General features: G+C 40.0%; 1 protein-coding gene across 2 annotated transcripts in view; it reads left to right on the top strand.

Moving 5' to 3' along the window:
• The window catches only part of ASXL3 (ASXL transcriptional regulator 3), a 182225-nt gene that overhangs the window by 52688 nt on the left and 105791 nt on the right, over positions 1-23746 (top strand). The window contains exons 3-4 of one of the 2 annotated variants that reach the window (XM_084780434.1): positions 12516-12623; positions 14118-14226. In XM_084780434.1, coding sequence (XP_084636560.1) covers positions 12516-12623; positions 14118-14226 — 217 coding nt within the window. Of the gene's footprint in view, positions 1-12515; positions 12624-14117; positions 14227-23746 lie in introns of those variants that run through there. The other variant, XM_084780433.1, reaches the window with a different exon arrangement.

The raw sequence follows: 23746 nt of genomic DNA, 5'->3' as shown, positions 1-23746 counted from the left end.
TATTTTTTCTTTTGGGTTTTTTTTTTTCAAGACAGTGTTTCTTTATGTAGCCTTGGCTGTCGTCTACTCCCTTTGTAGGTCAGGCTGGCCTCAAACTCACAGAGAATTGCCTGCCTCTGCCTCCAGAGTGGTGGGGTTACAGGCATGTGCCACCATGCCCAGAAAACTTGAGATGTTTCTTTGATCACTTATTTCAATTGGTTATGAGTTTAGACATCACAGGTGGCATCAGTGGGACACTTGACTGCGTGCAAGGCTTGCTCAGAGAGGTCAACAAGAACAATAATTCTAGGGCCTTACTGCTATTTTGTTGTTGCTTAGAAGGCACAGAGTGCTGAAAATGTCATTTTAAAAAGTCCCCTCAATTCTAACGTACAAAAGGGTTGAAGACCATTGAATAGTACAAGAATATAGGGTATTTAGCCAATCAACCTTTTAACACTTAATTTAAGATGCTTTGTAGCAGGGTCAGAAAAAGAATGTTATAAAAATGAAATAGTCTTGTATATTACTTAGGTAATATGTAACTACCTAAAGTAAAACAGAAGCAAGCAAAATAGGGTAGAAGACAGGTTGCAAAATGCAAAGTTTAAAATATTTGAGGTGTTGTATTTGGAGTAATTTTTTTCTTTAATCCATTGGCAAATATTTAACTATGTTCTTGTATTATTTTCAAAAGGAAATTTTTATTAAGATCTTACTGGCAAGATCTTCTAGCTTACCTCCTATGCATGGATCATTTGTACTGGAAAATTGAGATTTTTTTCTTTTCTTTTCTTTTTTTTCTCCTTTATTAATTTATTCTTGTTACATCTCAATGGTTATCCCATCCCTTGTATCCTCCCATTCTTCCCTCCCTCCCATTTTCCCCTTATTCCCCTCCCCTATGACTGGAAAATTGAGATTTATTCTAGCTTCTAAAATGATAATGTGTTTATATTAGGGTATATCTAATAGTATTTTAATGAAATCTTTATAACATTTTCCCCTTTCTTTGATGTCAGTAATATTTTAATATGTTTTTGAAGTTTGGAATATAATTAATTCAAATGAATAATTTTCTCCCTTCCTCTCTATCTGAGATGCCTCAGGTGTCCCCATATTAAATGTCTTTTGTGTGTTGATGGTCACCAATCCCAACACCAACTCTTACGAGCATATATGAATTTTGTCTGCCTATCTTTAAAGTCCAGAAGTAAATTCACGATTGCTTCCAAACCTTCCTCTTCTGTGTTTTCCCAACTTAATTAATAATACAGCAGCGTACCTATAGTCCCTGAAATAACACTAAAGCCTACCCCCAATACTTATCTGACATGTGGAGTCAGTGCCTTTTCATTTACATTTGGCTGGAGATAAACCCAAGGCCTCTCCCTTGCTAGGTGATCCCTATACTATGGGGCTAAATGCCCTCTCTGCCCACAAGTTCCTCAAGTTGTGCTGCACATCTCTGACCTTCCGTGGTTCTACCATGGCCGTGCTGGTGAAGTTCTGGCCATCTCCATTGCATGGCACAGTTACATTTGCACAGTAACTCCTCTACCTGAGACTCAGTGAATGTCGCTAAGGAGGGTTAGAAACACTTTAAGAGCCAAGTGAACAGGGAGTTTATAATGAAGTTGTGTCTCCTAGAAATGTCAGAAGCCACACCCATAAAGTCCACCAACATGACTGGGACAACCATAGACATGCTACTGTGGAGGAAGGGAAAGGCCAGGAGGCCTCAATCCTACATAAATAATCACATACACACAAAAAAACAATGAAATGCTGAGAGTGGCAGAAAAAATTTTCCCTAGGAAAGAGCATACCCATCTTTTATCCAATAAGAAATGGTCAGCCTTGAAAACCTACACAGAAGGAACATACAGCCTGAGTAGTTTGCATGCATATATTTAGGAATATATATGTGTTTGCACACACATATGCTTGTAACAAAAATTAATGAAAAACAGGTCATGATTTTTTTTTGGTTTTTTGAGACAGGATTTCTCTGTGTAGCCTTGGCTGTCCTAGGCTTGCTTTTGTAGACCAGACTGGCCTCGAACTCACAGCGATCCACCTGCCTCGGCCTCCCGAGTGCTGGGATGAAAGGTGTACGCCACCATGCCCAGCGAGGCCATGAATTTGAGAAAGAGCAAGGAGGGGTTCATGGTAGCATTTGAAGGGGGGGGGAGGGAGAGAAAGGAAAAATGATGCAATTATAATCTCAAAAAATAAAGTAAAACAGATTATACAATGTCTGATGCACCATTGTGCGGTACTTGGTTCTCTCTTGACTCTGACCTCTCCTTTACTCTCCCTCAAAGGCACTACTTTAGAAACGGCAACTAAGTAAAGGGCTTCACTGGGCATTCCTTTCTGTTCATTTGTTTCTCCTTTATGCTTTTCCACTTGTAGAAACCTCTCAATTCACAGATCCAAAGATCGATACTAGCCATTACTGACAAGGTACTTTAGTTATAAGTTAACTTTCAACAGTCTTAGTGGACCCTTCAAATTAAAAACTCCACTTCTGAAATTTGTTTCTGAAAGATAGCTATACAATAACCAATCTACACAAGTGTCTCTTTCACTGTGTGAGTGATTAAGATGACATACAAACTAAGTGTATTATGTTACATAACTGTATTATGTTACAGTTTTAGTGTTCTATAATAAACACTTCAATTGTTACACAGTATGTTTACATGGGAAGATTTTATTTGATCTAAGATTTTATCACATATTAAAAGCCTTTCTCAGTAAAAATATGAGTTTTCTTCTGGAGCTTATAGCAAAAATGGAATTGTTGATCTACATAACATATAGATTATTTTTACTAGATATTGCCAAGTTGGGTAATATCAGGTTATATTCTCAGAAGAATATTTCACAATGTCCATGTCAGAAGAGCCTCAGCCAATTCTTGGAAATGCCAGGCTTCCAGGTGTGTTCTTCACTGTAGTTCTTGAAGAATCGTGTTCCTCTCTGTAATTGTGAAATGTTAACTTATCAACAATCCCTGAATGCGCGGGGAGCATAGAGAATCATTAATAGAGTCAGAACGCCGGTCCAGAAACTAGCACTGTCAGATCAGCTTAAGCCTCAGTGCTTGTAGTGGGCAGTGGGGGCCATGGCGCACAGCAGACACCATTAGTGCATTCACTATCGACATGAGAGAAACATGGAAGTCAGGTGCCCAGTTTGAACACACTTTGAAAAGCTAGTTGTGGGGCAATTACAGATTGACTCAAGACTTTAGCTATAAATGCGCCAGGAGATTCTTAACACACTAGCTGGGCTAGTGAGATGGCTCAGTGGATAAAGGTACTTGCAACCAATCCTGCTTGCCCGAGTTCAGCTCCCAGGACTAACATGGTGGAAAGAGAAAACCCGCTCTTACCAGTTAGCCTCTAACTTCCACCCTTGTTTAATAACACACATGCACACACATACACACACACACAAAATAAACATGTAAATGTAATAAAATACATTGGGTAGGGAAATAACTGCTTGGATAAATTAAGTTACTTTGTCCCAGGCTTTCTATTAGTCAAGTGGGAAAGGTCACCAGGGCACTTTTGCTTTATGGATTGACTCATCCTCAATACTCGATGTAGGGGATTCTCCGGACATCATTTTCTTCCCTTTCCCATGATTCGTTTTACTTTGCTCTAGCTAGCTTCATTCTTAACAAGGTCTGTCCTTGTGGAGGCTAAGCATGCATGAGTTATTTTGTTGTGTGTGTGTGTGTGTGTGTGTGTGTGTGTGTGTGTGTGTGTGTGTCACAGCTAACATTCCAACTGAAAATTACTTATGTTGTTTTGTTCTCTATATTTGTATTAATATTCCAAAGAGTATAGAAAACTCCCAACAACTATGAACACAGAGATAACTTTATCCAGCTATCTCCTGGTATGGATGCTGAGAGTATTTTATTGATTGCTATGCTGGAATCACATTAAAAAGGAGAGGGGGCCATTAAAAAGAGCTGCTGTGCATGCAAGCATAACGTATACACCCTAGACGGCTTGGTGTGTAGGGAGCTGGCAGACCTAATTGGAGCTGTTTAGTAAAAGAATATTGGTGATATTCATTGCAGAGTTTCTGTGCCTTCCTTGTTATGATTGCAACATTATTAGAATTATAAATACCATCAGAATATACTGAGCTGGCTTGTCAGACAGTACCAAGATAAATAGGCATTTTTTTTTCTTATGAGGTTTTCAAACCAGTTGGAACTGGTGAGGGTGGGAAGGTAATCTGTATAAACAGCTTTTGAAGATGAAGCATGAGAAAGTAACCAAGAGTTGAGACTGTCCCCAGAAGAAAGGGGATTTCCCTGGAGCACAAAGTTGTCACCTTGTGTGTGGCGGTTAAATTTTCCTTTAGACTCTGGATTTTGAATGCAAAGGTTAAGCATTGTTGGTGAGAGTGGTAATTCCTGCCACATGGCATCCCATGGGCCAAAGCAGAGTGCTGAGAGCCACGGAAGCATGGCAGCCTCCTGAGTGGAGTTGAGCGGTTGGAGTGTTGGAGCAGACGAGGCTGAGATGGGTGCCCAGTGGGTTCTGTGAGACTCACTTGCCAGTGTGCTTATTACTTCCTGCGGTAGGGAAGGGAAAGTCGTCGTCAAGTAACAAAGCTGCTCAGTCCCTGATTGCTAGAGATGGAGGAGACTCTGCATCTGCTTTTAAGGAGGAGGACAAATTGAACCAGGCGATGCTGAAATTGGGGGGGAGGGTGCGGGGAAGTTTAGAGAGGTTGGGATGTCCCTCCTGTGAGTGAGAGTGTGTTAGAGCACGTGAAAGTATAGAACGTGGATTTAAGGTGCACTTCAGTGAGGGTTCATATGGGTAAAAGAAATGGAATAATTGAAGGTAATTTAGTTAGGGGTGGTGAGGAGGAACCAAAGGAACCAGGAAAAAGGTGTTTTCCTTGTCCAGTGTGTCTCCTGTTAGTACAATATTGAAAACATGCCCTTCTCAATTTTTGGTAGGTACTCAATTTTTCAGTGCTACCTAAAGTTCCTAGCTATTTCTTTTGATTTCTAAAAGCTGTATAGGAAGCAATCAGCACATTGTATTGTGTTATGGGATAAAATAAATGTTTTAGGGAATGGAGAGATGGCTCAGTGGTTAAGAGTGTTTGCTGCCCTTGCAGAGGACCCAGGTTTGTTTCCTAGCTCCCCCATGGAGGCTCACAACTATCCTAAGCCCTAGACGTCGTGGATCGGACATCCTCCTCTGGTCTCCGCAGGCACCAGGCACCCATATAGTGCATATGTTTTGTAGGCAAACAACTTATACACAAAAAATAAAAAACAAATCTTTAAAACAAATCTTTAAACAAATCTTTAAAAATACATGTTTTGTATACTCTTAAAAATAATGTTATCATTTGAGCAATCAAACTAATTTGTTTCTGGGAGTGAATATTCCTAAGTAATTTTCCTAGTGACTCCAACTAGGTAAATATAGATAGGATTGTCCCATAAAAATTTCCGACATACCATAACAGTGCACATCTCTCCAGGCTGTGTTTTGATGTATTCTTTTATTATATGGAAAGGGAACAAAGTCAAAATGTAGTTTTCTGTAATTTTGATATGTATTATTGAGTTATTCAGTAAGGTTGGAGGTGGGAACATAAAAAAGATGTTTTCTCTAGCATCATTTGTGGTATTTTTGCAGCATCACACAGTGTAACATCCCATAGATGGAGACAGACTTGTTGCTATGTTAAACTGTTTCTCATGTTGTTTGAGAGGATGGTCAGCTGTCTATGGAGCACAGTACGGGCTGACAGTCTATTATGAGACAAATCTACCATGTTGAATTTCATGTTTGTCCATTGGCATATGAAATTGAATATTTTACTTTTGGAAGACCAATTTTTTGGAAATATTTATTTGGAAATATATCTTTTTACCTGGCGTAACCGGGGGGAATGGTACAGAGTGTCTGTGGGTTGACTGTTCCTGCATTTGGACTGATGGCAGTCATCCCCTTGGAATATACTAAAAGGCAGTATTTAAATTCCAAATGATTTGCCTCTGGTTTGAAACATGCCTAAGGCTGCCTTTCTCTTGAGTCCGCTGTCCTTTCATATGTATTCAGAGAATTCATCTCAGCTCAGCATACATTTCTATTATGTGCAAAGCTCTGTCAGAGTGCAAATTTATTTGAGGATTAGCTTGACTTATATAGGGTTTGCGTAAATGTTTGTTCAACGAATAGAATTTTTTTCCTTTAATGATATAGTTCTACAGAGGCATCTCAATTATGGCTCTGACTCCTCCACTGTATGTTCTCAAAGCTCTCTCTTCCTTAGTTGTCAGGATTAGCATTACCTGAAGAAGACAGGCAGCCATTGGCTTCTACAGCCCAGGTCTTCATAGTTTCTGAAATCAACCCTTAGGAGGTAGTTGTCATGAGTGTTGAGTGGAGACAGCCTCGGCTACCTTAACCTCTACAGTATCTGCTTTTAGCTTGTGGCTTTTCTTCCTCCTTTCAGTATTCAGGGGAGGGGACAATTCTGTGGGTTGAGGCCAGATGCTTCAGAGAGCCTGGGCCTGGGAATAAAGTTAGAATTTGGTCTAGTGCTTGCTTGTTATTTGATGTCTTTCTTAGTCTTCAGGCCTCAGTCACAGCTGTTGGGCTAAGAATTGTGCTGACACCCTATGATGCCTGTAAGGAATATGAAGAATACTTGCAAATGCTTACACATACTGTAAATGTTCTGAATTAGTGACGGTCACAATGATAGGTATCCATTTCTATCTTTCTCCTCCCTTATTTCCTATAATATGTATAACAGGTAGTCACCAAGTGTCCCCCATGTGCGTGTATTCACTTAATTTTTACTATGAGATAAAAATAAAATTAGAAACTAAATAAAATTGTATCCAGTCCAGTTTTAGCATGAGCAATGAATGCCAGTTTTTTTTCCAGTTGACATTATTTGGACCTGAAGCTGTTGCTCACTTTGAGTAGAAATGGTAGGGTATGTAGTGAATTAGCTCAGAAGTTCTTGAGCCCCTGTAACGTACCAACATAGTCCACAATTCTGTCTGTGCTTTAGCACATCCTTAGTGTAGTTCTTTATGACATAGTAACTTTTGCTGTTCACATTTTGTATTTGAGGGGCCCTAATACCTCAAGATAGACCAGTTCAATGTGATATGTCTAGTAAACAGTTCAACTTCAGTTGTACCTAGACTGTCTCGGGAGGCCAAAGTTTTACTTGTGTTTGACTAGCTTCTGTAGTAGTCCAAATGCTATGACAACACATAGCATGCATAGCTGTATGAGACAGTTGGCAGTAGTAATGTGCACTTGTAGCATGCACCCCATGGGATGTCTGTAACCGGAAGGGATGACCTAGCCTTATGTTGGGCAGACTATTTGAAATTTATAGACTATAGATTATATCCTTTGTTTATACATACAATGAATTTAGGTTTCTTGCTGGTCCACATAAATACTAAATCTCTTCACGATGGCATGTCAATAAAGTAAGCATTCCTATGGATTCCTGTAATCCATCAGGCAGGCACTTGGTGGTCTTTATAACATGGACAAAGTTCTCACCTCAAATGTCTAAGAATAATATCCTAAGGAGACATGTCTCCATATAAGTCAAGGCTGTCAGAGATATGTGTTAAATTTTTAAGTTGGCTGTGTTTTCTTGAATTAAATCATGTTATTTGATAATTTCCCCCTTGCCTTGGTGGTTGTACTTGTTCAAGAGGCATTAAGACTCCATTTGTGATTTCCCTTAGAGATATAAAGAATACTGAAAGTCATGGACAGGCTAGAAATGTAACTCAGTGGTGAAATACTTGCCTAACACACACACACACACCCCTGGGCTTGATGTCTAGCACTGAAAAATTATGATGTATATATCCTCACACATAAACTTACAACATGTCTTCCTTTGAGCCATCTCTTATTTGAGTCAGTTTGGTTCATATTTATTTTATACTTTTCTGAATTCCGATCTTATTATTTCCTACCTCTCAGACTTCGCTGAACTCTCTAGAGACTTTCTTCAACAAATCATGGAGATTCTGTTCTCAAAATTCAAATGTCAGGGTTATTGCAGTCCTGTGAAATGCACATTCTGTGCTGGGATTATTCATCTGTCATTTCCTAGATGTTTTACATGCATAGATTATTCACATAATATATTCACAGGATCTGGCTTTGAAAGTATTTCAGCTTTTACTGACAGTAATATTTCATAGCAGCAAGTTAGTGTGTTCTTGATTTTCTAGGGTATTTTCAATCCAAGTTAATGGTTTATCAGTCAGCATGCACCGTGTCTTTAGTGTGCCTAGAAGGCACCACATTCACTGGTGATGTGACTAATTCTTCTCCATTGGCAGGCCTATGCCTAGTAAACGTACAAATAGTGAAAATAACTGAAGATACAGTACTCATTGTTTAACATTTCAAGAACATAATTTGTAAAATGTAACATAGAGTTAAGTGTACACTTTCTGAGTATAAACAGTTCAGTTTTCACAAAGTAAGCAGAAAGAGCCTATCTGAACCTACAGATCTCACATCATTTATGTTTGCAAATGTTCTTTATAAAAATGAAGATATACCCTCAGAGCTTACTGTGGAAATATTTGCAAGAAGCTGTTATTAATTCCTTTATGAAAGGAGAGTGAGCATATAACTATTTATATTAATAGCACTTAGCATGGTTTCTTGCTAATAAGGGAGCTTCATAATTGCTTATTGAATTTGGCGAGGTTTTAGACTTACGTTGCATAGCCTTAATTTTTCATATTCATATGTTTGAAAAATGAGATTTTGAAACATTTACCAGAAACAGACTCTAACATTTTGTTAAAAAAAAAAACACCATTAATGTAATAAAGTAGTTTAAGATTTATGCGATTTAACTGTTCTTCCGAAACACTATTTTTATATGTGAAGGAACGGACACCTGTGATTGAGATGGCCTTTGTCAGATCTGCGAACATTCTTTCAATCACATTTCCCAGCATCTCTGCTGGGTTTGCACATTACTTGAAGAGACAAGCTGTCCATTCTTTGCACTCAGCATTCACTGTTGGTAAATTTTATGTGTTCCATCAGCAATTTGATGATAGAAAGAAATGGTTTCTCTCTATTTCACATAGCACCAGAGCTCTGCAAAGTGTCTCTGGGGGTTCCTTGATGTCTAGACAGTTTAAATTATGCTGCTCCCTGCCTCCAAATCCCACCCCTGTTCTGCTTCAGGGATTGTGGGAAATGAAACAAACCAGAAGGGTTCCACAAGCCTGTAGTCCAGGGGGAAAAAGCTAGCCAGTAGAGGAGCTCCACCCTGGCAGGTGTATAGTGAACAGCACAGCCACACGGCCTGTAAGGAAGAGGGGTGGGGTGAAGAACCCTGCTTATTTATTTTTTCTTATATTTTCCACATGGAAATGTATGCACATTGCCAGCCAAGTGAAGACATTGTAGAAGTGATAGAGAAGGAGTCACAGTCGCCCTATAGCCTAATTTCTTTATTTTTCTTCCTAACCCACCTTGGGCAGCCAAATCCATTCTTCTTAAACGTTGGCTTATTTGTTGACATGGTGAAATAAATCTTTGTATGAAAAAACTAACTTTGTTTTCTTCTTTGTCCTTTGTTTCCTTGTGCAAATGGATGTCGTCCTTCCGCCAACCCATCCTGTTAGAAAGTAAGTAGCTCCTGAAATTTCTGAGATATTTTGTCTAGATGCTGATGCTTTATGATGCCACACACGATACATGTTCTACTCTGAAGCTTGTGTGTTCAGTTCTGATGGATAAAGTTAATCTTTGCATCAACTGTACAGAAAAGTCTGAGGATGCAGATATGGGAAACATTTGTTTCACTCTCCTCCATAGCCATAGCTGTGTGCATGATATGAATATAAAATAATAAAATCTTACAAATAAGGCTTCCACATTTTTTTGTTATAAATCAGTTAAGGGAGATCACATACTTATTTTTCAAGATAAGGAGGTTGGATTATATAGACTATAGAATTGAGTTTATTTGCTATAAGTAAAGATGGAGACTAGAATACTTTAAAGGTGCACTTTTTATTGTGTATATTACATTGGATTTATTTGTTTCCTTTAAGAAGCATTGGTATCCTTAGGTGATAACTTTTCATTGTTTTTAAATGAGATAGGCCAAAATAATGATATGTAGATGGTTTTTATGTAGAAATACAATTGACACCTTAAATCTGGGTGACTAATCAGAGTGAGTTAAGTTGCAAAAATATTTTATAATAATTAAAAAATATGAATGTAATTTTAAATCAAAACAAATTCCATATACTTCTTGTGGGAAATATTTGGGGAAATTAAAAGAGTTGTTGAGAGTTTTAGAGCTATCTCATTTTACAACTATATATTTTAAGATTTTTTTCCCATTGTAAATCTTGAGCTTAGTAAGTTAGTAAGCAGTGTAACTTAGCAATACATTTGTGCTCATTAGAACTTAAAGTCTGTATGAGATGAAGTTCTTAGCACAAATGCTGATATTAACCATAGCATGAAGCTGCTTTAAAACTGCCAATTTATCCTGTCCAATCATGTTTGCCTTAGAAACTGCAAACTACAGTTGTATTAGGTTTGTTGTGTATTCTCAGTTGCCTTTAAATTTACATTCCTCATAAACGTTCTAACCCTACATACTTGGAGTTGTGTACATTGGGAATGAAGTAGGCTATGTTGGGGTTCCATGTTAGGTGGAGGATTCTGTTAAGTTATGGTTTTAAAGATCTACCACGTGTAATTTTTATGGATTGGATTCCATGTGATTTGTCATGTTAACATCTTGTCAAGTCTTTGCAGAAACTCTGCATTTCTGACAGTTTTACTGATTTAAAACTCCTGAAATCTGGCACGACCATTTCCAGCATCAAATTTTCTGTGCTTTTGTCTAGAGAGTAGAGTATAAAAATTACATATTTTTGCAGTGTTCAGTATAACATGTGCTGCATTATTTATCTGGAATTCATTTGGAGAGAGATAGTTCCAGGGAGATGAATCTATTCTTTCTTAATAGCTATGGCTGGGCCCACTTACATATGAGCAAACATCTTTCATGAGGGAAAATAATGAAATGAGGCCAGTGCGCTTGTAGGATCTTCATGAGGAGAGGCATTACATAAGGCCATAGCACTGTTCCCACGTGAGTCACAATGTCGCAGCCACATTCTTCTCTGACCAAATTTATATTAGGACTCTTGTTTCCTGTCAAACCCAATGGAATTATATTTATATGTTGGCACAGACAACGCTGCTTCCTAAAATAATAAAGAAGACTCGCGTTATTATAATGCTCTCAACCCTTCAGGACAGGATGCCTATCCATGCTGACTTGCGATAGTGTGTTCCTGCAATTCAGCAATCTTGTTGCTTTCATGTTACCAGAAAGCTTTCATAGTAAATAAGAGATTTGATCATCTTGGCTTTTAGTAAAATTTAGTAGCATAAAATTGTAGCTTTACTTAAAATTCAAAGTTTCATGTTTAAAAGCTTCCTTTGTTCCAAAATATTTGAGGCTAAAATCTTATAACTCTTAAGGGTCATGTGGAGTAGGGCAGGGCTTCTACTGATATTTTGGAATGATGGGAAATAAAATCGCATACACATATAATTAAGTCAAAGCAATATTTATGCCTTTAAATTCTAGCTTGTAAAGGTATTAACTTGCAAGTACGGAGTCCCTTTTAATAACATCTTTCTAAGGCTTTGAATACAGTCCACAAGTGCCTGTGCTTGTGCACATTAATATTTTTAATCATTATTTAATGTAGTGTGCTTTCTTTTCAATATTGATTTATCAACTCATCTCATTACATCTTTACTACAGATGTAGTTGTTATTTGGACCAAATGCTCAGATGCACATTTCTTTGTTTCACATATACAAAGAAAAGTTGACGCTGCAGAGGCTGTAGGACAGATAGGAATGGATTTGTAAATTCTTAATTTGCCGTGTGAGCAATTCAGTACTAGAAGCATCCTCAGGACTTACAATTTCAAATCGGTTCTCCTCCGGTATTTTACTATTCTCTTGTTGTTTTTCAACCTATGAGATGGAGTGGGCATTGAACTTTTTTTTTTTTTAATCATTCAAGTGCAACCAGCAAGTTGTCTGTACTATTTTAAAACTAAGGCTTCATCATGTTCTTTTACAAAATAACAATACATAAAAGGTTGAGCTTTGGTTTCTTTAAAGTACGATGATGTTGGTTGCGTTGAGGAGATTTTTTTTTTTTTTTTGCCTGAAGTCTGTAAAACAGATGAATCTGATTAACTTTGAGGAAACTACGCAGGCTCTTTATTGTAATGTAGATGTTTCGAGAGTGGGAGGATGTTTTAAAAAGGCATGTAAAGAGGGTTTTTTTTGTTTTGTTTTGTTTTGATTTTTGTTTTCTTTTGAGACTCAGAGAATGGCTTTGCTTATTAATAAGTTGTGTCTCAGCCGGGCTCATTTTGTGCATGCCTTTCTTTTTCTAGTGGAACTTCTCCGTTAGCCTGCCTGAATGCCATGCTTCACACTAACACTCGGATAGGGGATGGAACGTTCTTCAAAATCCCTGGGAAGTCAGGCCTCTATGCCCTCAAAGTAAGTGGGACTGCTTTGTGCACTGTGTGAATTCTCACCATGTATGAGGGTCAACACAGTTAGATTCTCATGAGTGACCTCTGTGCCCGTGGAGGTTTCAGATGGCATAGAAGTGAGTTTTGTATGAAGAATAAACAGTGACTAATTTCTTCAGGTAAAACCTGTGGTTTTATTTACGTCATAACGTGGGATAATGGAAAATGTTGTGTCTTTCTTGGAAGTTCTCGATTCTCTGGGATTTATAGGGAGGAGAGTCCCAGGGCACCAGCTGGGGGTTTTAGTTGAGCACAGTTGCCATGCACATCTTGACTTTACTACAGTCAGGTATGTACACCTTGCACCTGTGTGTCTTCTGAAGGGAGCAGACAGTCTCTCCTTCTGCTTGAAATCTCACTGATTTAAGTCAGGTATTCAGTGTGGTAGAAAATCATTAAGTGTGAGAAAGTTTGTTTTAAATCAATAGTAAATTCTTGTTGTGTGTGTGTATGTGTGTGTGTATACATATACACAAAATATATCTGTAGAAAATAAAAATTAAAAACATGAGGTATATAAATGAATATTAGAAGATACTTTGGGTGAATGGTTCTTAATTATTCAATGGACTCCTCTTTGCTCTTAAGAGCGGGAAGTGGTATATAAAGTAGAAAATTCTCAGGATTGTGCCAAAATAATATAAAAATGTGATATACCAGAATAATTATACTCTACTAGAATAATTTGATTCAGTGTGTTTTAGGAAGGCACCTAAGTGAAAAAGAAGTTATTGCCTTAAGTGATGGCTTGTTTTTAAAGTTAAGTAATTTCCTTTGAAAAGTTTATTTCTAATGCCAAGAGTCATATCTGCCAAAGTAATTCTACCCTAATTAGTAAATTTTCCCATTCCTCTCACATTGTATATTGTAGAAAATAACACAAGATCACGAAGATGACTTGCATTTTTTTCATTTGTTTTTGATAGCTTCCTGGGTGTTTGATTTGTTGGTCAAAGTTCTGAGTTGTCAGCCCACTGCTTTATAGCTGAAGGATTGAAAGAATGAAATCCTTACATGTCCAAGGAAAGTGCTGTGTATAGGTTTGCTTAGGATTTGTTTATGTGTCTTATGTATACGGGTGTTTTGTCTGCATGCGTGCACAACAGAAGAAGGCATTCATTACATTCCATAGAACTACAGTTATAGACGGTTGTGAGCCACCATGTGGGTGCTGGAAATTGAACTCAGGAAGAGGAGCCAGTGTAGGGATTTCAGAAGACTGCCCAGAAGCATGAACCATGGCGGTGGTCTTTCCTCAATGCTTTAATTATTTTCCTTCTTGCATCCAAAGAGTAACTTTAACATTAAAAACCGACCGGTATTACAATTCTTAATCACATATAACTCTGATATGACTTCAAGATTCTGAAAGTATTATTTAGTTGTATTCTGTTGCTAACACATCTCTATAAAACTTTTTGTTGTTGTTGTTTGTTTGTTTGTTTTCAAAATAACACAGAAAGAAGAGTCATCATGCCAGGTGGATGGAACATTGGATCTAGTCTGTGACCCAGACCTGGATGGCACGGAGATGGCAGAGGCTGGTGCCAGTGGAGAAGAGAACAGCGGTGAGTGTGCCTGGCTCTAGGGCGCTCCAGCACGCACACCTCACTCTCTTCAAAGCTCTATCACTTGAACGTTCAGTCACTACTTGGTGTTCACCATGACAGAGTTGATGTTCTTCTGCTACGTTTTTATCACTTAAGATTTATTGTCCATCTTTTTTGCTTGTTTGTTTTTAAAAGTTTAGCACCTAAGAAAACTATGGCACTCCTTCCCTTTTGTTATTTTTAAATCATATATTTTCCCTGAATGACTTTCCTGGTGTTACAGAATCTGTATATTACCCAACATAGTAAGAACGATCCTGGGTAGTGTGTCTCCATTTATTTCTATGGATGGACTAAGATCCACAGGGTCTTATGACACACGGCTCTAGTTTTGGTTATTTCTTGGTTTCTTGTGAGTTACGGTTAATGTTGCTGTTCCTTGAAGAATCAAGACAACGTAAGGTCCATGTTCATTCCACAGAAGCTACTGTGCTGCTTTTCAGCCAACTCACCAGGCCAACAAATGGCCACAGATCATTCCTGGGGAGGAAAGCTACAGCATTAAAGTCTCCTCTGTGGACCCATAGAAATCAGTAAATTACCTTTAAACAAATCTACCTCGAAGAAAATGCTGCGTTTCAGTAATAATCCTGAGTTACTCACTTTGCTCCTAGCATAGTGACCAGCCCAGCCTTTTAAACTGCTTATGCCCTTTTATGGGCCCCAGAAGCCAAACTCGACTTCATCCCTATTTGAACGGCAGACAAGCTTGTAAACTTAACATTGGAAACAGATTCTGTGCTTCCTAGAACGGCTACAGTGTTTCATTCATCTTGACTATGCTACACTTGGCTTAGCGTCCCTCCTCCACTCCCTTTCAATCCCCCCTTCTGCCTCCCGGTTGGTGCTTTGGCAAGGCAGAGAAGCGCAACTCTGCATTCTACCTGTGCTGCCTGGTAGGGCATCCTCTGGTCTTCCTACAGGTGAAGGAGAGACTGCCTGGGTCAGTCTGGACGTTGTGCTGACTGTGTGTGAAGTAGTTAGTGTCCTCTCTTTCAACATATACTCTCATCTTCTACAGCCAAGTAGTGTTCACATCAGCAAGAAACAACAAAAGCAAATTCCTAGTGAAATTTGAATACTTTGAAAGACAAGTCCAAAATAAATAACAGTTGTTGCTTATCCAGTGGATTAGTCATTAGGAAGTGAGTGAACAAGTTCCTACTTGGGAATGAACAAACTCCTTCATGGAATGAGGGAACAGAGATTTAAGGGTTGGGAGGTCTGGGTAGAGGTAAAAGCAATTACAAAGACCTCAAGGCAGCAGAGTGCCAGGAATGTTCCAGAAATAGCAAGAGATGGCTGCACAAGGGAGATTTTAGTAAGACACAAAGTCACAAGGACCCATTATATAGTATCTCGAGGTGTCCAGATATTATTTTAAATGAGATACGGAACCACTGCCTGGCTCTAAAGTAGAGACAGTAGCCCATTTGGAATCTACGACGATCACTAATTATAAGGAAAATGAGATACACAGACAAAAACCGGGGAGGCCAGTTAGAGAGCCTTTGTCACGACGGAGTGGGGGAGGTGCCAGTGCTGAAAAGGAACAAAAAGCAATGGTTGGAATGACACTGTCTACTTCCTGCATGGATATATTTGAGGGAGGACCCAACAGAAACTGCCGACAAATGTAGAATTTTGATAAAGGGCTTGAGGGGGAATCTAGACTTTAGTTATGAAGTATCAAAGGCTAGCGTTATTTGTAACATCTTAGCTTCTGTATTAGCTACTTTCATTGTTCCTTGGGCAAAATACTTGACGAAAGCTTAGTATTTATTTTGGCTCACAGTTTGAGTGTACCATGGCAGGGATGTTCTGGCAGCTGGAGCCCGATGCAGCTGTCTCATTGCACCTGCTGTCAGGAAGCAGCTGGGGTGTGGCTTGCTTTCTCCCGTTTATTCTGACTGGCACTCTAGCCCGTGGAATAGTAGTACAGTCTGTTGGTTTGAGTGGGTTTTCTCACACCTGGATTAGGCTGATCGAGAAATTTCCTCACAGGCATTCCTGGAGACATGTCTCTGAGGTGGTCCTAGATCCTGTCAACTTGATGACAAATAGTAACTGTCCTGGCCAGAATGCTGTGATTCCAAGTGTGAGTTAACTTGGGGAAGGTTTATTGAGAGCAGGGGCTTAAGTTAGCATGTGGAACATGAGATTGTGTTTATGGTGACAGATGAGTTAAATGGTCACTGAGATGTAAGGGAAAGAGCGGGCAGAGGGTGGACACCTGGAGATTTTCAGTTTCCTGGCATCATTTGTAGCCATGGAATTGGTTGAGGTCACTAAAAGGAAATTGCAAAGAAGAGAGGGTCCGAGACTCAGCTCCAGAGCAGTTGAATTTCAAGGGGTTAGAGAGACTAGGAAAAGGGGAATGAATGTACTTTCAGATAGATGGATATGGAAGACAATTTTTGTATGGGAAGATTGAAGAACAGTATGTTTCTGAGAAGAAAGAGGCTGAAAACTCACAACACTTCTTCCCGTGTAAGTACTAACCAGTCCAACACTGCTTCGCTTTGGACTCAGACAAGGCCAGGTGCACTGTCGTCATCCTTAGCCACTCAGGATGCTTGATGCCAGTCTGGGCTGGAAACCTCATCCCAGGATGGGAGAAGTGTGCAGAGAGAAGGGAAGGGAGAGGTGGGAGTGATGGAAGAGAACGGGAAAAGCCCATTTCTATTACATGTATGCTTTTTTGGGGGGAACGTGATAAGGACAGAGACATCTCTCTGGACGTGGACCTTAGCCTGCATGTGACAGGTGCATGAAAATTAGTAGAAACAACTCAGAGAGGAGCGTAGACAGTTTCAAGGATTCAAGGAGTACTGAGGTGGAGAAACAGGAAGTGAGGAATGCTTGGAAGGGGAAATAATCGATGCAATTGTTTTTGCTTAATGAGGAAAAATACTAGAATCACTGTTTCCTCCCTGGAATTTTCCCAGGGGAAGGATGTTGTACTGCCATGTGCCTAATAAGATGAGAGGATGAGACCTACATGAATGCAGAGGTTGGTTTTAGTAAAGGGGGCAGACATGAAGGAAAGCAGGCACTAGAAAGTCCGGGCTCTTCGAGTAGAAGGGGAGGCGGCTGAGTACACATACATGGCAGGGACCCAAAGAAGTTGGGTCTTTCTGTTTCAATCTTCTATTGAAAGGACGTCAGTTCAAAAGTCAAAGTTTGGAATGGGGAAGCACTCTCACAGGCCTAGGCAGAAGAACAATTAGGTGTGCTCATGCATCTGAAAACATTAAGGCCACGCTCGTAATTTTTATCAGTGTTGGGTGTAATAGAGCATCGGTCATACTCTGATTTCTCAGAGGTGTGTTCAGGGCCACAGGCGGGATCAACTGCCATTAGGTTTTGCCAGATGTGGCTGATGATGCAACGTAAGGACGAAGGGATGGAGAATGTGTGGAAGAGAGATTAATAGTTTCCATAGTGTTTAAGCTAGACCTTGCTAGTGCCTTGGATGGAGGGGTCTACCTAGAGGACAGATTATCTTTGTAAAAATTGAAAAAAGATGTAAAAACTGATAGAGGCCCTGGTTATGTTATTCAACAGTAATCTTTGTGAATATTGAAGCTGAAAAAAATATGAAAGAAATAGTATTGATAAAGTGTACCAAGTAAGAACTAAAATCTTCCCCAAATGGAGGGTAGCCCAAGAGCTGGCCAGAAAGTACAGCTAGCGAGGAGTAGGAGTTAGTCACCAGTCACCGTGCCATACTTATCTCACCTGGGTTGAGCATGAGCAAGGCTACCTTGAAATAGATCAGCTGTGAAAACCCACGAGCAATGCTCACCAGGTCAAGTATAGTAACAGGAGAGAGAGAGAGGAGACTGATGATGGCCCTTCTCTAAGAGTATGGCAGCTACTCTGTAAAAGGAAAATGACAGGATGTGAAGAGATTACTCTGTGATCTAACTGCCTTTGACTCATCTGTGTTCTTGTAATTAATTCCAGTAAGCGTACTGCTTTGTTGGGTTGGACTTGGGGAGATCCATCAACAGATGACGCTTTATACACCTCCAGATACACATGCACTAATGACACGAAATACAACACTGGGGGCATCCAACAAATGGAAGAATGATGCAGCGGAATAGTGAGGGTCTCATAGGTCACTCCCCCTATGTCCTGACCTAGTGGTGCAAACCATGTGCAAAAGACAGAGTCTGCCGTGTGGCAGTATCTTGGGGTCCAGGTGGACACAGGAAAGAGCCAAGATTTGTCAAGCAGAAAACCGAGTAACGGTTCAGAGAAAATATGGGCATTGCAGAAGTTTTGCTAACGACTGACACTAAACTCCAGGAGAGACAATGATTTTAGTGATTGTGCAAGGATAGAAGACAGGGGAGGAACCCTTAGCCAGTAATTAAGTCAAAACAGGGATAAGCAGACTCCCCTACTTTGACATGTGATGGGGTACTTCACAGAATAACTCTGACCCATACATATCCAGCAAATGTGACCCAAATTAGATTTCCTGGCCTCCCCTTTGAAGTTGCATTAGGGAAATTGCTTTGGGGAAATCACTAAAAGAATAGTAAATAGCTTATTTCCTTGAGTACTCCTTGGCTCACCCACCTTTCTGTGTTATTGCAAAACCATAATTGCTTCTTGCAGGGACAAGCATATTTCCTATCTGCAAAAGTACCATGTACAGCACGGAAAACCTAGAGAGTGAAAAATCTATTGAGTGCTGATGAGGACCAGCCTTTGCAAACAGTCTGCCTTGCATGTGGTTACATATACTTTAATCATCACAGCCTTCCTGTGATGGAGACGGCAGTTATAGGTACTGTTATGTGATTTGGCCACAAAAAACAGACTTAGGAACCTTACATATTGTATGCAAGCCCAGGTGTGTATCTGACACCAGAATACAAAGATAATTTGCCATTCCAGTGTGAGCCCTGAGATGCTCGCAGGAAAGCTATCCACTTGTGGATATGGGTGTGAGGGAGAGACGGAGAGAGAAGTGGAGAACAGTGCAAAGACCAGGGTCACAATATGTTCCTTTATCTACCCTCTCATATTGCTTCTTTGGCTTAGAGACCAAGAAGTATCTAGGTGAATAATAATCAGTACTTGGTAAGATACCTTGGCACAACTGAAAGAATCAACCTGGTATCACCAAGTTATCTAAAATGACCAAAGATATGCTGGCGCTTGTTATAACACCAGAGAGGGAAGCAAAGGTGTATAGGAAAAGGAAGTGTCTTCCATTGACTGATATAGCCAATTGGGGCTAAAGAGATGGCTCATTGGTTAGGACTGCCTACTGATCTTGTAGAGTTCCCTTCTCAGTTTTTCTGACTCCAGCTCCAGGGGATCTGACCCCTCTTCTTGCCTCTACTAACATGAACAGATACATGCATAGACACTTAAAATAAAATAAAACTTAAGGATACAATTGTATCAACTTAAGGATACAACTATATCAAGATATATATATATGCTATAGTGCCATTCCCTCTGGTATACTTTAAATCATGGAAGGCCAGCCTTAATTTCTCTTGGAGTCAGCTGACCACAAGAACAGATTCTTAGAAGCTGACAGCTGCTTTACCAAGATACTTTTATTAAAAGTTTTGTTCATACAGTTCACAGTGAGGGAAAAGAGGTCTATTTTTGCCTGTGGAATTTATGTGATAAAGAACTGTGGCTACGTATATGTTTCTTTGGCTTCTGAGCAGTCCCTCAGGTGAACAAGTATTGAACACACAGATCTGAGAGAGTAAAGTGCTCAAATTTTATAAGCTAAGCTCTGGAGATCAAAGAGTGATTTAGGTGGATCGGTTGATATATCTGTGTTGACAAGCCATGACAAGTTATACCTATATAAGTATAGATCTGTGTCACACAAAGAAAATATTATGAATTTTATGGTCTATTTTAGGCAGAGATTTATGAGTGTGTTTGTGTCTCAGTTGTTCTTTGAGCATAATACACAGTCATATCATGATTTTCCTCACATAGTAAGTTGTTTTCAATGCATTACTCTTTTTCAGAACCCATAATATTTTATATTAAGTAATACCATCAATATACAGCCTTTACCATCTTCATCCTCTACTTAAAATTTGTTATTAATGAGAAAAGGTGTCTCTTTTGTAGCTGTAATATAGTTCATGCTTAAGAAAAACAGCTAGCCACCAACCCCCACCCCTTTTAATAAGGAAACCGGAGAATGAAGAAAGAAGGAAAGAAAGAAAGAAAGAAAGAAAGAAAGAAAGAAAGAAAGAAAGAAAATTTCTGCTTGTTGTTAGCCATAATGGCTTCAGTGAGGAAGCCATGCTCAGGCCAGGGAAATAGTATTTTTAAAGTCTCCATTTACAGAAAGGGAGAGAAGGGGGCAGGGGAGTATAGAAGAGGTGAAGGGGGAGAGAAGAATGGAGGGAGAGAGGCAGGGAGTGAGGAAGGGACAGAGAGAGAAACACAAACACATGTCCAATGTTTAAAACCTTAAATCCCAGTGTGTATAATGATTTCACCATTTCAAGAATTTTATACGACCCTCTCTCATTATTCTTTATGGCCAGTTTTACAAGTGAGTTTCTGACTGTGTGATTCTTGGCAGAGTTGTGCTAACTTAATGAAACTTTATTCAGCTCACTCTTTATTTTCATTGGCTCAGAGGTTACAGACTGAGGGGAGGGGGGGGGTCCTTCGGTTTTTTGTTTTGTTTTCTTTTTAATTTCAAAAGTGAAAGGTGCTTTAAGATGGCTCAAGTGTGTGGGTAAGATCTCTGCCGATACAGCAATTACGCAGAGACTAGGAGCTTCATAGATGGAGTAGGAAGTTTTAATGAAGGCTTCCCTGCAGGAGTGGCCTCCACATGTGCTTACGGTATAGAATATTCTCCTTGGGAAGGCATGGGGACAGAGGGCTACAAAGGGGATGACTCGAGCAACTAGATTTGGTCCACTACATGAACTATTTTTCCCTAGTGTCGTGACAAAATACCTGAAAAGGGGCAAATTAAGAAAAGAAGGGTTTGCTTTTTTAGCTACAGATTAAGCAGGGGATGCATGGCACAAGTCAGTTGGTCAGGTACTTCTGCTGTCAGGCAGCACAAAGATAACTGCTGATGCTCAGCATCTGTAATTCATGCCAGATTTCAGTCCATGGGATGGCCCAGCCACATCCAAGGTATTTTTCCCCTTAGTTACTTTCTATGGGAACACAAGGTACACCATATGTGTGTCCCCTTGGGGAATTCAAATTGAGTCAAGGTGACAATAAAGACTAACCAGTTTGGGATCTTATTTTTACTATTTGCCTGTGATGCCCCAGTGTGACATGTTCCAAGATGCTGTGTGTCCACGCACGCACGTGTGTTTGGGGTGGGATGTGCAGGGTGTCTCAGGCCGGCTTCCAATTGCCTGCCGAAGAAGAGACAGCGTGGTCGCTATCAATCTGGCATTCCTTCCTAAGAACTTTGCAGGCATGTGAAAGAAATTACTTCAGGGTCTGTACCAAGCCACCTGGCTTCTTTGGGTTAAACAAATTTGTCCCTTCTCCAACATCTCTGCATTTTAGTCAACAGCTTGTTAGCTAACGGAGACACCTGCTCTACTTTGGTGGGCTCCAAAATCTTAAGCTATGTGAAAATGTTGTTTTAGCTACATATGGAAGAAAGTAGAGAGGAAAGACAATACTGACCACTGGTGGGATGCAGGACTTCCTCTGCCCACTCCTTCCCATCCCTCAAGCTTTCATCCGAGCCTGCAGATTTCACATTTCATGAAGGATTAAAAGAGGTTTCCGACGACCACTCTGCTCCAAGCTTTCTTACATCCAGTCCATGTAACGAGACATTTCCCTAACAACATGTCCAGCGGGGGAAGGAATGAATCTCGCAGTCCGTCCTTACGTTTTTCCCCTCTGTGCTTTTGATAACCTTTATGACAAAAAAGGATTCCCTTATGTCGAGTCTTTCGTGCTTTTTGTTAACACACTTTTTCTTTTCTTCTGCTGCCCCGTGATGGAGAACAGCTGGTTATCATCTCCTCGCCACCCCCTTCGTCCTCTCCGTATGACTCACTCCCACTCCTCCAAACACGACTTAGATATTACTTCCATTCCTTTTATCCATCAGGGGCCTCTTTTTCTTACAGCTCCCCTCCTTGAACTGTGAACTCTGTTCGTGTATAAATGGGTTTTAGTCAGTTTTAATGGCTCAGAGTCACGGGGGAAGAGAAAGTTTGCTTTTCTGTGCAGATAAAATTCTCCTCTTACGTATCATTGCCTAGCTTCTCCTGTGTTACAAGAGGAAAAAATTCCATAATAATGGTAAAGATGAGGAGTGTGATCTCAGAAGAAAAACAAGCTCTCTCACATAAAAATACAATTAGAGGTATTCCCCCAATTCTTCCTCTTAACGAGCTAATTTTGATTTATATCGTCTGAGACGTGTATATGAGAACAAGGGAGCCATGCTCTTTCAGAGCCGCGTGCTTTCCCTGGTGCCGATAATCCATTTTCTGTCTGTAAAGTGACTTTCACTCTTTCTCAAGCATCTATCTGTGTACCTTGCCTGATGGTTTACACACTGACATGTGGGGTGATTAGCAATAGGCTCACTAATGAAGCCTTCACCCTTGGCCCACACCAACTTTTTGCTCTTATATTTTTCTGTGGCCCTTTCTGTTTCCATTTCTGGGTCTATTGCTCTATTTTTGTGCAGCTACTCCAGTAAATTGAGTAGCATGGAAGATGGGGGGTACTATGCCAGTATGAAAGAAATAATTGGGGGGCTTGAGTGTGAACTCGGGTGATAGAGTCTTTGCCACACAATATGAGGACCCGGGTTTGAGTCCCACCAGCCACATTGAAGCCTGTGTGTGGTGGCACATACTTGTAATTCCTGAATTGGGAAGGCAGAAATGGGATCATTGGCCGGCCAGCCTGGCAGAATCAGTGGCCCCACGTGCCAGTGAGATGCTTGTCCTGAAAAGTTGGTAGGCAATCATTGAAGAAAACATCAAAAATTGACCTTTGCTCTCCAAAAACAAGTACATACCAGTGCATGTAAGGAGCAACATATCACACACACACACACACACACACACACACACACACACACACACACATACACACACACACACACACATACACACACACACACACCTGGAGGGAACAACCTGCAATGGGCTTTACCGGATACAAGCAGAAACTGGTTGTTTCCTTCCATTGTTCTCGGAACCTCTTAATGTTTCTATGATACCATGGGAGTTAGGCAGCTAGAAGCTGAAATTTCTTATGTGTGCTTTTCTTGTTAAATGTGACATTTTAGTTTGTCATTTTCTGATTGTCTAACTCATGTTTAAAGGGATGATTTGATGGGTACTCAGAACTATTAGCAGAGTTAAACTGGAATGGCAGATTAATCAATATTTGTAAGGAGTGATTCTTGTTGCTACATCTTCTGTGTGGGAAATGCTTAGTTACTCTTGGAGCTTAAAGT

Source organism: Acomys minous, assembly GCF_964271855.1.
Source record: "Acomys minous genome assembly, chromosome: 4".
Taxonomy (NCBI): domain Eukaryota; kingdom Metazoa; phylum Chordata; class Mammalia; order Rodentia; family Muridae; genus Acomys; species Acomys minous.
This window is presented reverse-complemented; position numbering and strand designations above follow the sequence as displayed.